The 15,047-nt window shown below is 38.5% G+C and overlaps 1 protein-coding gene across 4 annotated transcripts in view; it reads right to left on the bottom strand.

Moving 5' to 3' along the window:
* Positions 1–14,031, bottom strand: part of LOC121989276 (beta-glucosidase 24-like) — a 56,047-nt gene extending 42,016 nt beyond the window's left edge. Inside the window, exons 1-5 of one of the 4 annotated variants that reach the window (XM_042543210.1) lie at positions 13,756–14,031; positions 13,615–13,684; positions 12,840–12,898; positions 12,566–12,641; positions 12,190–12,267 (exon numbers count right to left, since the gene is read on the bottom strand). In XM_042543210.1, coding sequence (XP_042399144.1) covers positions 12,190–12,267; positions 12,566–12,641; positions 12,840–12,898; positions 13,615–13,684; positions 13,756–13,899 — 427 coding nt within the window. In that variant the 5' untranslated portion in view covers positions 13,900–14,031. The remainder of the gene's footprint in view (positions 1–12,189; positions 12,268–12,565; positions 12,642–12,839; positions 12,899–13,614; positions 13,685–13,755) is intronic. The other 3 variants (XM_042543209.1, XM_042543208.1, XM_042543212.1) reach the window with 3 other exon arrangements.
* Positions 14,032–15,047: the final 1,016 nt, after the last annotated feature.

Here is a 15,047-nt window from a genome sequence, read left to right on the forward strand (position 1 = left end):
ATAAGAAAATTGTTGGGATGAAGAAAAATAATTGTATTAAATTAATGGAACCTTGTGTGGAGAAGTAGACCCTAGAGCCATAAGGGCAAACGAGGAAAGCTTGATCCTAAGACGAGGCCGAGGAGAGAAACATTCGAAGGTTGAACCCCAAAATCGTAGGGGCAAAGCAAGAAAGCTTAGTCCCAAGATGAGGTAAGGGGCAAACATCAGAATGCCCTAGATCCATAGGGACCAAGGAGAGATAATAACTTGATCCAAAGAGCTAGGTAAACCACTGAGGTCCAAGAAAGATAATAAGAGCTCGATCTAGCAACTTGAGTAGATCTCTGAGGTTAGGTGCAAAAAAGAATTAAGTTCTTGAGAATTGGATGAACCTCTAAATCCAATGATAGATAATAAGAAAAACTTGATCCTATGAACTAGGGGGCCTTTAAGGTCGAGGAGACAATAAGAATTCAATCCTATGACCAAGCAGACCTTTAATGTTTGAGAAAGATAATAAGAAGAACTTGATTCCATAACCTAGAGGACCTCTAAGGTTGGGGAGAGAATAAGATCCTGAGATCTAGGTGGATTTCTGAGATCTAGAAGAGATACTAAGAAGAGCTCGATCTCATGACCTAAGCAAAACCTTGAAGTCAGGAAGAGGAAAAAAACTAGATCCTTTGAGGTCGAGAAGAGAATAAGAATTCTTCCCAAGAGTTGGTTGGATCTTTGAGGTCTAGGAGATATAATAAGAAGAACTTGAACCTAGGGAAGTATAAGAACTCAATCTGAGTCTTAGCTAGATCTCTATGGTCTGGGAGAGATAATAAGATGAATATGATCTTTTAAGTTGGGATAGAAATAAAAACTTAATTTATGACCTGAGAATATCTATGAGGTCTGGGAGAGAATATCTGAAGAAGAGATAATAAGAATAGATGGATCCTAAGACCTATGTGTTAGTGTAATCAGCTTCTAAGGTTTTGATGTTTGACAATATACTTATATTTGGTCAACTTTGACAGAGGATTGATCCAAATAGGATTAAATGTTTTTAACTAAGATAAGTGTGAAGTCTAGTCAAATCAAGATTAACTGGATGACTAGCAAAGAGAAGTATAATTAGGTCAAGGTTAATCAGATGACCAACAAGGGTAAAGTATAGTCAAGTAAAGGTTGACAGGATGACTAGTAAAGGGAAAATCTAGTTAGGTCAAGGTAGACATATAGAATAAGGCTTAGGCGAGTCTAGTAGGTTAGGTAAACTTACATAATAAGGCCTATGTAAGTCCACTAGGTCGGGTAGATTTATTGGATTACGCTTGGTTATGTAAGTACACCTGGATAATTTTGATGTGGTCAACCAATTTCAGTTAAGTCATGTTGTGTTTGATTCTTGTGTCAAAGTGTGCAGGAGCTTAGAAACACAAGAAGTCGAGAGGAAGACGCAGTTAGCGAGAAGGATGACACGAGAAGGGAGTCGACGGACTCGGTGCATTCGAAGGACGAGATGTGATGATGTATTTTTGTGGAATTTTATTTTATGGGAATTGTTTAGTTATAGAGACTAATTTGAATGAGGAATTGATTTGTGAGTTAATTTGTTGCTAAGCAAGGAGTATTTTGAGCTAACCTCATTTCCTATTTGTAATTCATGATTTATGCTTAGCATGTTTAATTTGATTTGTAGGAGAAGAATTGGGCATATTCAATGAGGTTGGTTTAATTATCTTGGAATTTAGGCTCAATCCGTACTCAACTACTATTGAATCGAGCCAATTGAACTTGTACCCAGTGCTTTGAGTTTCCTGGACCAAGTGAGCTATTGTTGGGCTCAGACCAGGTGAGCCACTGTTGAACCCAACCAGATCTAACTACTGTGCATGTACCGGTTCACTCCAACATTTAAAAATGCAAAGCCGGCATGGTGAACAGTGGCTTCATCACTGTTCATCGTGCCAGTTTCTTCCTGAGGAGCACGAGGCGGAGTCCCGTTTCATTTCTAGATCTGAGCAATTTGATTTCTTCATCTACGGCGAACTTCGAGCTACCGGAACCATCGGTCGGAGATTAGAGCACATCAGGTGGAGTTTTCCTGATTGCGATATTGTTTCTTGTTATTGGTGTGGGAAGCATCAGACGATCGAACCTATGTTTTGATTATGTTAAAGGGTTCAAAGTTAAGGTTATTTGTTATTTGACAAGTTTGAATGAGTTTGCAGGAAAGTCCTAAGTGTTCTTAGGCAAAAGTCCTAGCTGGGTTAGGCAGGTGGAAAACCCTAGGGGGTGGTAACCCTAGGTGATGAAAAGTACTAGCTGCGGTTAGACAGGTGGAAAACCCTGGGGGCGGTAACTCTAGGTACTAGGGGGTGGTAACCCTAAGTAGAAAATTTTGGCAGGTCGAGGGCTTCGGGCAAAATCCTACAGTCAGGGACTTTATGTTGAAATCCTGGTGTCGCGAACCGAGTGAAAGTCTGGACGAATCGCGGAGCGAACGTCCAACATGAAGACTAGAAGCTTCGAACGCTGAGCAAAAGTTCAGTTGATCTGGAGGATCAATATGACAACAGGTAAACTCTCCTGAGAGGAGTAGGTGAGGATGCTTTCCTCGACGAAGGAACAATGGGTGTCAGTTCGACCTAAGGTTTCCAGAGGTGAAATCTGAAGTCAAAACCGGATAGTCCCAAGACTGTCAAAAGCTTTATTTTTCATGTCTATATTATGCTAACTTTGTTTTGCAAGGTATGGCTGGTTTCTTGGACTAACCTAATTTGCAGGAAGTGAATTGGGCATGTTTGGCTCGGATAAATAGTGTCTGAGGCACCTCCGGGACTGTTGGAGGATTCTCGAGCAGCTTGGCTGTAGCTTCACAGGAAGCAGGGCAGAAGACGCCTTCCAAGTATGCTGAAGGTGTCTTGGACAGCTAATGGAAGACGCCTTCCATGGAGCTTGAAGGTGCCTTCGGGTGGATAAGCAGTGAACACCGCGGAGCTTATCGACGCTGTGGACTTGGGGATAGAACCTTGGCTAAAGGCGCCTTCTATGAAGGCTGGAGGCGCCCTCGACGGGCTATTTAAGGTAGTCACGAGCTGAATCTTACATATCTCTAAAATTGACAATCTTTCTTCCGTGTGCTGCTAACAAGACGATCCTGCGAAGTCATAACACTACTCCGATGACCAGAAGCTCTCAATTTCAAACATAATTATTGTCGGTATAATATTTGATAGCACTTTAATTATTGTACTCATTTGTAATATTTCAGATTGATAGTGAATTGCCCAAAGTAAATACTCAATGAGTGTGGCCTTGGAGTAGGAGTCGTCACAGACTCCGAACCAAGTACAACCAACTTGTGTAATTATTTTTCTTTAATTGTTCTTATTCCGCTGCATGTTTTACTCGACTATTTTAAAATGAACGAATTAGTCATGAGCGCTATCCCCCCTAGCGCTTTTCGATCCTACACTTGTGTTCCCCTGCCTCGTCGTAGATCAGAAGGAGTTTCCTCGATCTCCAGTTTCCATCATCCAACGAAGATGATGGTGGAGTTATCCCGACGTTTTTGGTCCCATTCTGTCCGTCATTTCACCTGCGACTCCTGAATCGATCGGATCAATCGACCAGGTGAGCACATACCAGTTACAATACTCTAATTAGTCGTGCATTGAGTTTGTCATCATATCGCTAGCTTGAAGGGAGGTGCCCAGGAGTTGTGAGCGTCGTTTGCACAACTGGGAGCTTGAATCTTCTCCAGAGATTGTTTGAAGGGAGGTCTCCAAGAGCATCTCTATGTCATGACAAAGAGAAGGAGTTTGATCTCGGATTTGAGTTATGGAATGTTGTTTTTTTATTTTCAATTTCAAGTTCAATTGCTCAGATTTGATGATCTAATTACTTGCACTTGTAATTTTTCTTCTGTTCACTCCTGCATTTTGTAATAACATTTTATCCATTCCTTTATTGAAATCAGACACCCTTGATCTTTACATTTGGTTAGTTGCAATTTGAATAGTGATAGTAATCGGAAGCTAGGTTTTAGTTCAAATAAGTGGATCATGTTGAGTTCAAGACCATTTTCGTTGATTTTGCTTCCGAATCTTATATGTCACTCAACTAGAAAGGATTAGGATTTTACTAATGCACTATTGAGAATTAGTTGAATTCAATTTGTAATGTGAGTTTAATAAAAAGTTAAGATTATTTTGTTAATGTACATTGTTTAATTTGAATTGGAGGCCATCTCTGTTCTTCTTTTCAATGTGTTCGCATGATTAGCCATACATTGCTTGTCAGATTTTTCGGATACTTTCTTTTAGATGAATCAAAACCAAAACACTCATTTTTATTAGAAACCCCAAAAAGAATTCCATATCTAAATCATGCACACACTTATTAGTTATCCTTGAAACAAAATACGATTTGAGACTTATACTACATCTCTACTTTTGAGTTAATATGGGTTTTCAACAATTAAAAATTTGAAGTTCCACGTGACATGTAATATAGTCAACATCAAGATGTTGCGGAAGAACACACCGGCGGACGAGAAGAATTTGCGAGGTAGTTCGAGGGACGAAAAGTCGGGGAGGAAGGCTGCTCAAGGAGGAGGCCGAAGTTGAGTTCGGGTGAGCTCAATTCCGGACGGCCGGAGCATCACCCAAGCGAGCGGAGCGAAAAATGGTTAACAAGAGAAGTTAACCATTTTCAGATGAATAGTATGAAGATGTCTTCAAAGGCTTGGTGTAAATATCCCGTGGTAGTTTTGATGTGATCAAACAAGTAACTTAGGTCCTGTTGGTATTTAACTCCTGTGTCTAAGTGTGCAGGAACTTAGGAGCACAAGAAGTCAAGCGAAAGATGCAATTAACGAGAAGGACGACACAGGAGAGAGCTAATGGGCTAGGTGCGTCCGAGGTACGAGGTGCTGTGGAAGAGTATGCGGGCGGACGAGAAGGAGGCACGTGACGTTTCCAAGAGACGAGAAGCCAGAGAGGAAGTTTGCTCGAAGGCCGAAAGTTGGGTTCAAGTGAGCCCTATTCCGAATGGCCGAGATCACCTAAGTGGAGCCAAAGTTAGAGTGGAAGACTCGGACCCAAGCAAGCCGAGCCGAAGCGAAAGAACCCAGACCAAATAGTTAACATGATGTTAACTTGGGTCCGGGTGCCTGGAGCAAGATTTTATTCGAAAAGCGACGTGGCACATTCTGGTGTGATGGGGATAAAAATTTATCCCCTCCTAGGTGCCTGGAACCCTTCCAAGCATCCCGACTAGATTTATAAATACAACCCTGGTCCCAAAAGATCAGAACAATACTTGTAATTTATTTCTTTTCAATCTTGTTCAGTAACTGAGTGCTTTAATTGCTGTAAAGAGGCTTCTCCACTTGAAGGAGAGTTTAGTGTGCTTTCATTTTCCTTGGATTAACAACTTCCTTGGTTGTAACCAAGTAAATCCATTGTGCCTTTTATTTTTAATCTCTTATTTTTGTTTATGCAAGTGTTAAGTATAATTAAGCTATAAAAGTTCGAGGAAGGTTCATTTTTATTTACAAGGTCATTCACCCCCTCTAACCAGTCGCCCAAGGGTCCAACACTTGGAAGGCGCCTTCCATAAATAGTACGAAGCCGCCTTCAAAGGCTTGGAAGGCATTTTTAGTGAACAGTACTGGCCTCAAGTAATCGTTTATTTTCGTTGAGTTGTACATTAAACTTTATCCACTTGAAGGCACCTTGAACCCTTTTGAAGGCGCCTTCCACCCACAGATAGAATTTTCCAGGAGCTATAAAAAGGCTCCTGGAGGTAGAAAATATTCAACAACTTGAACAGCAACTCTTGTACTCTTTCCTAGTCTATTTGTTGAGTTGTCAACGTCTGTAAAAGGCTTCTCTACTTGCAATGAAGGAGATCTTCTAGTGTCTTTCACTGCCTTGGATTAACAACCAAGTTAATTTCTGGCCTTTTTAAGTCTTTCTTTGAAGTTGTTTAGTTTAGTTTTATTACTGTTATTATAATTGTGCTACTAATCAAAGGATCGAGAAAGGGGTTTATTATTTTTGTAGGCAATTCACCCCCCTCTTACCAGTCCCGCTACGCCAATAAGTGGTATCAGAGTCCAATTACTTCAGAAGGACTAACTGTTGACTGAAGTATAGAGACGATGACTGGTGCAAGTATTCGCCCATCGAAATTTGATGGAGACTTCGTGCAATGGAAACGCCGGATGGAGGTATTTTTTTAAAATAAATTTTAATTTTTTTTAATTATAAAATATGATTTTGTAGCCCCCAAGGACCAATATGGAGCTAAAAAAGAAGAGTCCTTATGGACAAAGAAAGAACAACCTGATTTTATGGTAAACGGTAAAGTAGAGTTCCATCTGCCGAGTGTTCTTCCGCCCTAGGAGGTCAATCGAATCGGCAACTATGACTCCGCTAAAGAGCTCTGGGAGAAATTCCTGGAGCTTCATGAAGGTACTTCAGAAGCTAAGTTAGCAAGGTGGGACATCCTCCAAACCCATCTAACGAACCTTCGGATGAACAATGGAGAGAAAGTAGCGCAACTCCAAGCACGTATCAAAAAACTCATCACTCAGCTCAGCAATCTCGAAGAATCGGTAATGACCTGAGATTTTAAAATAAATTTTATGGTATTTTTTTTAAAATAAATTTTAATTTTTTTAATTATAAAATATGATTTTGTAGCCCCCAAGGACCAATATGGAGCTGAAAAAGAAGAGTCCTTATGGACAAAGAAAGAACAACCTGATTTTATGGTAAACGGTAAAGTAGAGTTCCATCTGCTGAGTGTTCTTCCGCCCTAGGAGGTCAATCGAATCGGCAACTATGACTCCACTAAAGAGCTCTGGGAGAAATTCCTAGAGTTTCATGAAGGTACTTCAGAAGCTAAGTTAGCAAGGTGGGACATCCTCCAAACCCATCTAACGAACCTTCGGATGAACAATGGAGAGAAAGTAGCGCAACTCCAAGCACGTATAAAAAAACTCATCACTCAGCTCAGCAATCTCGAAGAATCGGTAATGACATGAGATTCAATCTGGTACGCACTTAACGCTTTCCCAAGGACTCCAGAATGATCATCCTTAGTAGATGCATACTATATCTCTAAGGACTTCGAGGTAAGTCAACTAGAGAATTTATTTTCTACTTTTAAACTTCACGAAACTCCATGTGCAGATCCTAATGAAACTAAAAATTCGAATAAAAACCTTACCTTGAAAGCCAAGAAGGAAAATCCAAACTCTGAAGCATCAATTGATGAAGATGAAGCGACCCTAATGGTAAGAAAATTTAATAAATTTATTAAATCTAATAAATTTAAGATGCATGCTAAGAAACAATCTCAGAGTAGAAGGAAGGTCCGGTGTTACAACTGCAATGAAGAAGGGTACATCAAGGACGACTGCCCCAAATTGAAGAACAAGGGCAAAAGACCAACAAAATTGAAGCTCAAAACCCTGAGGGTGATGTGGGATGAAACGTCATCATCAGAATTTGAAGTTGAAGAATACGTCGAATTAGCCCTAGTGGTAAACCATCAAAGAGAAGAGGAAAACAGCTCAGAAATGAGCATCGATGAAGGGGAAGGATCCTCAGAAGAAAGCTACGATGAAGGGGAAGCATCACAACATGAGGTAAGTGTAAGGGATCGGTAGCCGGCTATAAGGGGGGTTGGATAGCTAGGTCACCCCCAAATCGATTGCTTTTCTACAAGGTTAGTTTATGCAAGCGGAAATACAAAAGCTAAAGCAATAAAGATAAGCAAGAATACAAACGCTAACATAATTCCTTTACGTGGTTCGGAGGTTGCTTGCTCCTACTCCACGGCGTGCCCTTGAGATGGGTGAACCCTTGATCCTTTGGTGGATCAATCCCCGGGAATCTTCGGCTAGAGCTTACTCCTTCTCGGTGGAGTAAAACCTCTCACAAAGTTCTCTTCCTCTTACAAGATGAAGATTTAGATTAGGAGGAAGAGAATGACTTGGAAGTTTTGGACAATTGCTAAGGAGTTATTCAATAAGCATAAGTAACCTCCTTCAAGCTCCAAAGCTTCCTATAAATAAGAGCAGAGAGTTGATCATCATATCAACTCATCTCGGCACCAGTCGACTGGCAAAACCATCAGTCGACTGGTGCTACCGTCGGAGGTAGCCAACGGCTAATTCGTAGCACCAACGGTTGGCCAACGGTCATTTACCTGTCGACTGCTAGTTTTAGCAGTCGACTGGTCGTTGCCGACTAAGCGAACAGAATGCTTCTGTTCGCTGCCAGTCAATTGCTAAAACATGCAGTCGACTGGTGCAGTCGACTGCTAAAACATGTAGTCGATTGGTGCAGTTGGCTGCTAAAAGTTGCAACCGACTGGACTGCACCTTGTTACACACTCACACGCATCCTCTCTGGAGTCGCCCTTGAAGTCCTCTTCCTCGACCTTCGTCCCTCAGATCCACCCGAGCCCGCGGCCCCTCTCCGTGCCATCCTTCACGTTACCTTGAAGTCCGCTTCCCTCGACTCCACTCCGTTGCTCCTTGTCCGGCGCTCCCTCGGATGTCTTCCACACCATCCTTCACCGACTCAAGGATTTGAGCGCTAGGATGAGCTTCCCAAGCTTAGCTGCACCAAGCTCCTTATGTGTGTTTCATTAAGTCCTGCAAGACTCAAACACACATATTAAACACATATGAAAGCCTAACTTAAACTCTTTGACACACTTATCAAAACCATGATCGTACCGATCAAACCTAGGTCGATTGCATTAACAGTAAGTGAGGTACGCTGATGATGTGCTTAGGTGGTACTATATTTTGATTGAAATTGTTTGGTTTTAGAGCTTATTTTGATTGAGGAATTGATTTGTGAGTTAGTTTTTGCTAAGTAAGGCACATCTTGAGTTAATCTAATTCGTTAATTCATGATTTGTGCTTAATATATTTTACTCTTGGGTGTAGGTGAATATTTTGGACGCATTGGTTATACTTGGATATACTCAAATTGGCTAGCTTGGATTTGGATTTGAGTCGAGCCAAGTACTGTTGAATCTGAACCAGACCAATCCATTGAACCGGTTCAGGCTGAATTCAAAAACCCAGCTTCGGCACGGTGAACAGTGGCTTGTGCTATTGTTCACCGTGCCACCATCGTCTTCTCCAGCGCACGGGACACAAGCACCATCCACATCTAGATCGACGATCAAGTTTTGTCATCGCCGACAATATTCTGAGCGACTAGCGATCATCATCCAAGGAACAGACCATGACAGAGGGAGGTTCTCCTGTCCGCTATTCCTATGCATCACACACCACAGACGAGCTCAGATTGAGGCAGTTTTCCCGATCTGAAGGCTCTACCAGTCAACAAAAGGTTCGGAGGAGTTTTCCCAGAGTTTCTGCTTCCAATCCATCTTCCAATTTGCTCACGACTTCGTAATCGATCCGATCAATCGATTGACGATCACGATCAATTCTTCTTCCTCTGTTCTTCGAGCGATGAGCTTTCAATGTGATCGCGAGCTTGTAGGGAGGTTTCCACGAGTTGCGCGCATCTAAATTCCTAGCCGAGAATTTGAATCTGACCTGTGATTGCTCAAAGGAAGTTTCCAAGAGCTTCTTTGCATTGCGGCATAGAGATGGGATCAGATTTGTGATTTGAGTTTGTGGATGTTTCTTAATCTAGATCTTAGATTCTATTGTTAGACCTTGTGCTCTTATTTGTTTTTCTTTTTCATGCGAACAAAACCCAAATCTAATTCTGCACTTTAGAGTAGATGGAATCTTAAATTCTGTTCTTTTGGTTTTCCTTTCTATATTAGGTATTCTAATGTTACACACATTATTTCTGCATATAGATGTTGAACTGAGATCGTGTTGTTCTGTAGTTGAGTTTTAAGTTCTCACTTCAAAGTCCTGTTCACAGTTTCCAATGATGCTTAATCCAAAACTAGTGTCAAGAGTTTAGTTGCATTCAATTCATAATTTCTGCACTTCTAATCAATTAGTTTGCTCTGAAGTTAAGTTTCCTTTGAATTGTTTTCACTTGGTTCAGTTAAGCTTCAAGTGGGTTAGGTTTATTTCGACAAGTGCCATTTAGTACAGTTTTAGTTAAGATGCTAGTTTTTCTTTGCTTAGATTTAATTCATTTGTTAGGTTAGCTTGTTGCTAGATTCGTTTACTTTTAGTTGGTCTTATGTCATTTAGTTACTTGTTGTTTAGATTTAATTTTTGTAGTAGAATACGTTTTATCACATTGCACTCGGTTTGGTTAACTTGCCATTTCAATTCTAATCTAGCAGTAACCAAAACTTCATTTCATTAGAAAATCTCAAAAAGGAATATCACAACTTAATCATTCACACATTGGCTAGTTAACTTAGAAAAAAAAATACGACTTGGGACCTATGCTACATCTCTTTTCTTGGTTTAATATGGGTTTTCAAAATTAATTAATTTGACGTACCACGTGACAAGCAATATGGTCTACATCATACGCGCACTATCTCCCTAGCAATCTTTCATTTTTATTAAAATGCTTTCAAAGACTATAGTATAATTAGACAAAGAAAATGCTAAGATAAAAATAACTTTAGTCAATTCATACCCCCTTAGAAATGTATGATAATTTAAAAATAGAAAATAAAAAATTGAGAATAAAATTGAAAAGTTAAAAAATAACCATGCATGTTCAAACGATTTTAAAAAATCAAAATTTAAAAATTATGATAAAAAATCACGGTAAAGTGGAGAAAAATCCCCAATCCTATTCTTAATTTTGCATGCAGTCCCTCTATCCAAAAAACTTTGTTTCCACTCCCTACATGCAAAGTTTCCTTTGCTTCAACTCCCCTCATGTAAATATCATGACCTAATTGCCCTCAGATTTTTTAGGTATAAAAAGTCCAAGAATGAGTATAATTCTTCTTAAAATCAGCATTTTATACTAGAATCGAGTATATTTTCTATCAAAATTATCTTTCATATTTTTTAGGTATAAAAAATCTAAAAACGAGTATAATTCCTATTAAATTCAGTATTTTACATTAGAATCAAGTATATTTTCTATTAAATTGAGCATGATTTTTTCCCTGCTTAATATAATTTCTCCTAAATTCAGTACCATTTAAACAAAATTTAGTATATTTTCATCCAATTGAGTACCATTTAAAGAAACTCGTGTATATTTTCTATCAAAATTAACTCTCATTTTTTTTTTAGGTACAAATAGTCTAAAAACGAGTATAATTCCTATTAAATTCAACACTTTAAACTAGAATCGAGTATATTTTCTATTAAATTGAGCACAACTTTTTTCTTAATATAATTCCTCCTAAATTCAGCATTATTTATCATTTAAAGAAAATATAGTATATTTTTCATCCAATTGAGTACCATTTAAAGAAAATCTAATATATTTGACATCCAATTAAGATGAAAAAGAATCGTACTCAATTTGATAAAAAATATACTAGATTCTAAATTTAATGTACTGAATTTAAGATGAATTATACTGATTTTTGAACTTTTTATACCTAAAAATATCATGGGTAATTAGGTAAATATATTTGATTAAGGAGTGAAAACAAAGAATTTGAGAAGTAGGGACTGCATGCAAAGTTATGTTTACCAACGGGGACTGCATGTAAATTTTCCCATAAAATCAATTGGTACATTAGAAATCATCATAGACAAATTAAAAAAATTTCTAAAAATTATGCACCTCCTAAATTTTTAGTAAATCCACAATATAAGAACTATATTGAGTTTCAAAAAAAAATTTTAGATAAGTAAGACCAATGTGTAAGTCATGTGGAAATATAAGTAAGACCATTGTTTCGGTAAACTTATCTTTGTTTTTACTCAAAACATTCTAAAAAAAATTCAAAAATGACTGACTCTTCGCTAACTATTCTAGAATTTCTTATTGGAACTCGAAACTAGTCACAAGTTACAATTTCAAGTGCCACTTCTTCATTGAGGTGCTACAGTTAAATTTCATTATATATTAGCAATGTAGAAGGTGATGTTGTGATAATTTACTTATAATACTTACAATAGTTTCATTATAGTTGATGGCATAGTTGATTTGTCATAGGTGTTAGTTGAGGTATCATAAAATGAATAAAATCAGACTTTTATTTTTGAATAATATTAGTATTCCAAATAGCATCGTAAAAAAGGAGTTAATATCATACCATTAGCTAAGAGCTGATCGATGAGATTGTTGTAGTACTCAATGCCTTGTTTATTCACTCCCCCACTTTGGCTTCCATCTGCCATGAAAATGAAAATTCAATGCGTTTTGGTTATCTAAATTTGGAGTTCGGATTCTCTGTCCCTAAATTCTCTGTCCCTGTGTCTCCTTGCCGATCGGACTGATCAGATTACATCTCAAGGATGTCTTGCACATCACGAGGATACTGCACACATCTTAAGGATGTCATGATGCCTTGAGATGTAATTTGATCCGTCCGATCAACAGGGGACACGGGGACAAAAAAATTTGAGGATAGAGGATCAGATCTGCTAAATTTGGGCAATGCAAGAATGCATAACAAACTAAATACTGACTGGGAAAAATACGTGTCCAGGATATGGAGAATCTAAAAGCATCCAGACCCATTTCTTTCATAATGCCTACGTCTTCCTGCAAGTGATCAAGAACAATCAACTCAAAAATTCCAAATATAGATACACTGGAATGAGAATCCAAACCCATCTCTTTTTTGGGATTGGGGATTTAATTCAAATGTGTTGAAAATTTAATTAGATTTCCAATCGCCAATTCAATTGTTTAGCAACTGATATACACAATACATATAATGCTCCCACAAAAAATGTGTACCTTATATCGATGATATGAGTCAATCGCAATTTCCCCATTGCTCCTATCGCTAATTTTTTCTGTCATTGCTACCACTTAATTAGCATCAAATCTTGAAAATCTATGACCATTGTGCATTTTTGCAATTGCAAGCATTCATCTCACTCCAAAGATTTTACTTGGGTTTGTTTTGCTTTTTTTTTTTTTTTGTAAAGTTAGTTTAGAAAGTTGGCAATAAAATAATTCAAAATTAATGAGGGGACAAAAAACTAGAACTCATTATAAAACACATGCATCAAAGTTGATGACATAGAAAACAAGAAAAGTCATGATTCGCTAATATGTTTATGTTGGCATATCTATTTGACCCCAATCTCGTTGGCTAATGATTAGATAATGAATGGTAATTAAGTAGACAAAGCTAAGAAGCAAGAATCTACGGCCAAATATGACGGCTTAATTAGTTCATATGCAAACAGTTTTTAATTAAAATTAAAGTACATATAAATTTTTGTTGGCCTTTTTGCTGTCCAATCTTTTGATATATGCATTTCTTATTATTTAGGTAGTGAAGAGAAACAAAAAGTAGAAAAGAAAATAAAGGAAACTTAGAATTTGAAGACATATATTTCTCTCAGTTAACAACAGTGTTAAAAATGTTTGAAGGAATGATTAATGCAACAAGAAAAGCATGCATTCATACACACAGATTTCCAGCAGATAATTGATCAGATCTGGGATTTGGACCATACTCTCTCTCTACCAGAAAATTTATAAACTGTTATCAAGAGAAGACCTGGATGTTCGTGAGTGAAGGTGTCCCATATGCTCATCCCCCTCCCACCTTCCTTGGCACCACCTTCATACTGCCGTCCATTGATCATGTATTACATAGAAACTCAAAGATGGTTATTTGAGCATAAATTACAAACTTAACCTGATAGGCTGAGGACGCAGTACCGAAGATGAATCCCTTAGGAAATCGACTCCGTTTAAGTTTGATATTACTCGCTCGTGACGCTGAGCTTAAAACAAACACAATGAGGTATAGAAAGCAGAGGAGAGATGCTGCAGGCTTCATCTCTTGGCTGATGCCCAGCTTACTAAACTTTCAATTTGATTTATAGGCATCTGTGAAATATTTCTTTATGTTGTGCATAACATAAAATAAATTATCTCGAAACAAATGACAATAATATCAATGAGTGAAATAATTGAGAAGCCCATATCGACATGAAACCCCACTTCGACTGTTGCAATTGGCATCATTGCTCATCATGTGCTACTGTCGATAATGCACGGGAAAGCAAAGCTTTGGAGAGCGTAGCAGTAGAAATTAGGCTTTTGGAAGAGTAAAAGCAGTGGTAGTAATTGAGTTGAGCATCTTGTAAATTTTAAATATGAAAAATAAAAATCAAAAGAACATCTTTTCTTGTAGAATCATTGAACAGTTTAACAGTCTCCCCTTCACTCTACCCTCTTCTCGATCTACTTTTGGAAAGAGATAAGGAGTCAATGTTCCAAAAGTCGATTGTCAAAGATCGAGAAGAATATATATTCCGACAAACCAAGGCATCTCCTGTCTCTTTCCAAAAGTCAATTGCATGTCTAAGATTAGGGATGTAAATGAACCAAACGATTCGCGAGCTATTCGGAACTCGATTCGATAAAAAACTCGTTCTAGTTCGTTTGTTTATCTTATCGAGCCGAGCTCGAGCTCGATTTCGAGCTCGGCAGTTTTATCGAGCCGAGCTCGAGCTCGAGCTTAAGGATATTCGGCTCGTGAGCTCACGAACATGTTCGTTTATAGGCTCGCGAGCCAAAAAAACGAGCCTTAAAATGAGCCTTAAATCGAACCAAAAAATGAGTTTTAAAACGACCCTTAAATCGAGTCAAAAAAATGAGCCAAAAATGAGCTCTAAACAAGCCCGAAAATGAGCCCGAGCTCGCTTAACGAGTTAAGCTCGTTAATTTTGATAATCGAGCTAATAACGAGCCGAGCTCGAACTGTTCGCGAGCTTGGTAATTCTAAAACGAGCCGAGCTCGAGCCTTGTGATAAAAGCTCGATTCGAGCTCGAGCCGAGCTCGAGCCCGAATATAACTTAAACGAGCCGAGCTCGAGTCTGATACTGTTTGACTCGGTTCGGCTCGTTTATATCCCTATCTAAGATCGAGAGGAGGGTAGATTAAAGGAGAGAATAGCTGATCAAAATTTTTATAAACTTAGT

This window comes from Zingiber officinale, chromosome 6B, assembly GCF_018446385.1.
Source record: "Zingiber officinale cultivar Zhangliang chromosome 6B, Zo_v1.1, whole genome shotgun sequence".
Lineage (NCBI taxonomy): Eukaryota > Viridiplantae > Streptophyta > Magnoliopsida > Zingiberales > Zingiberaceae > Zingiber > Zingiber officinale.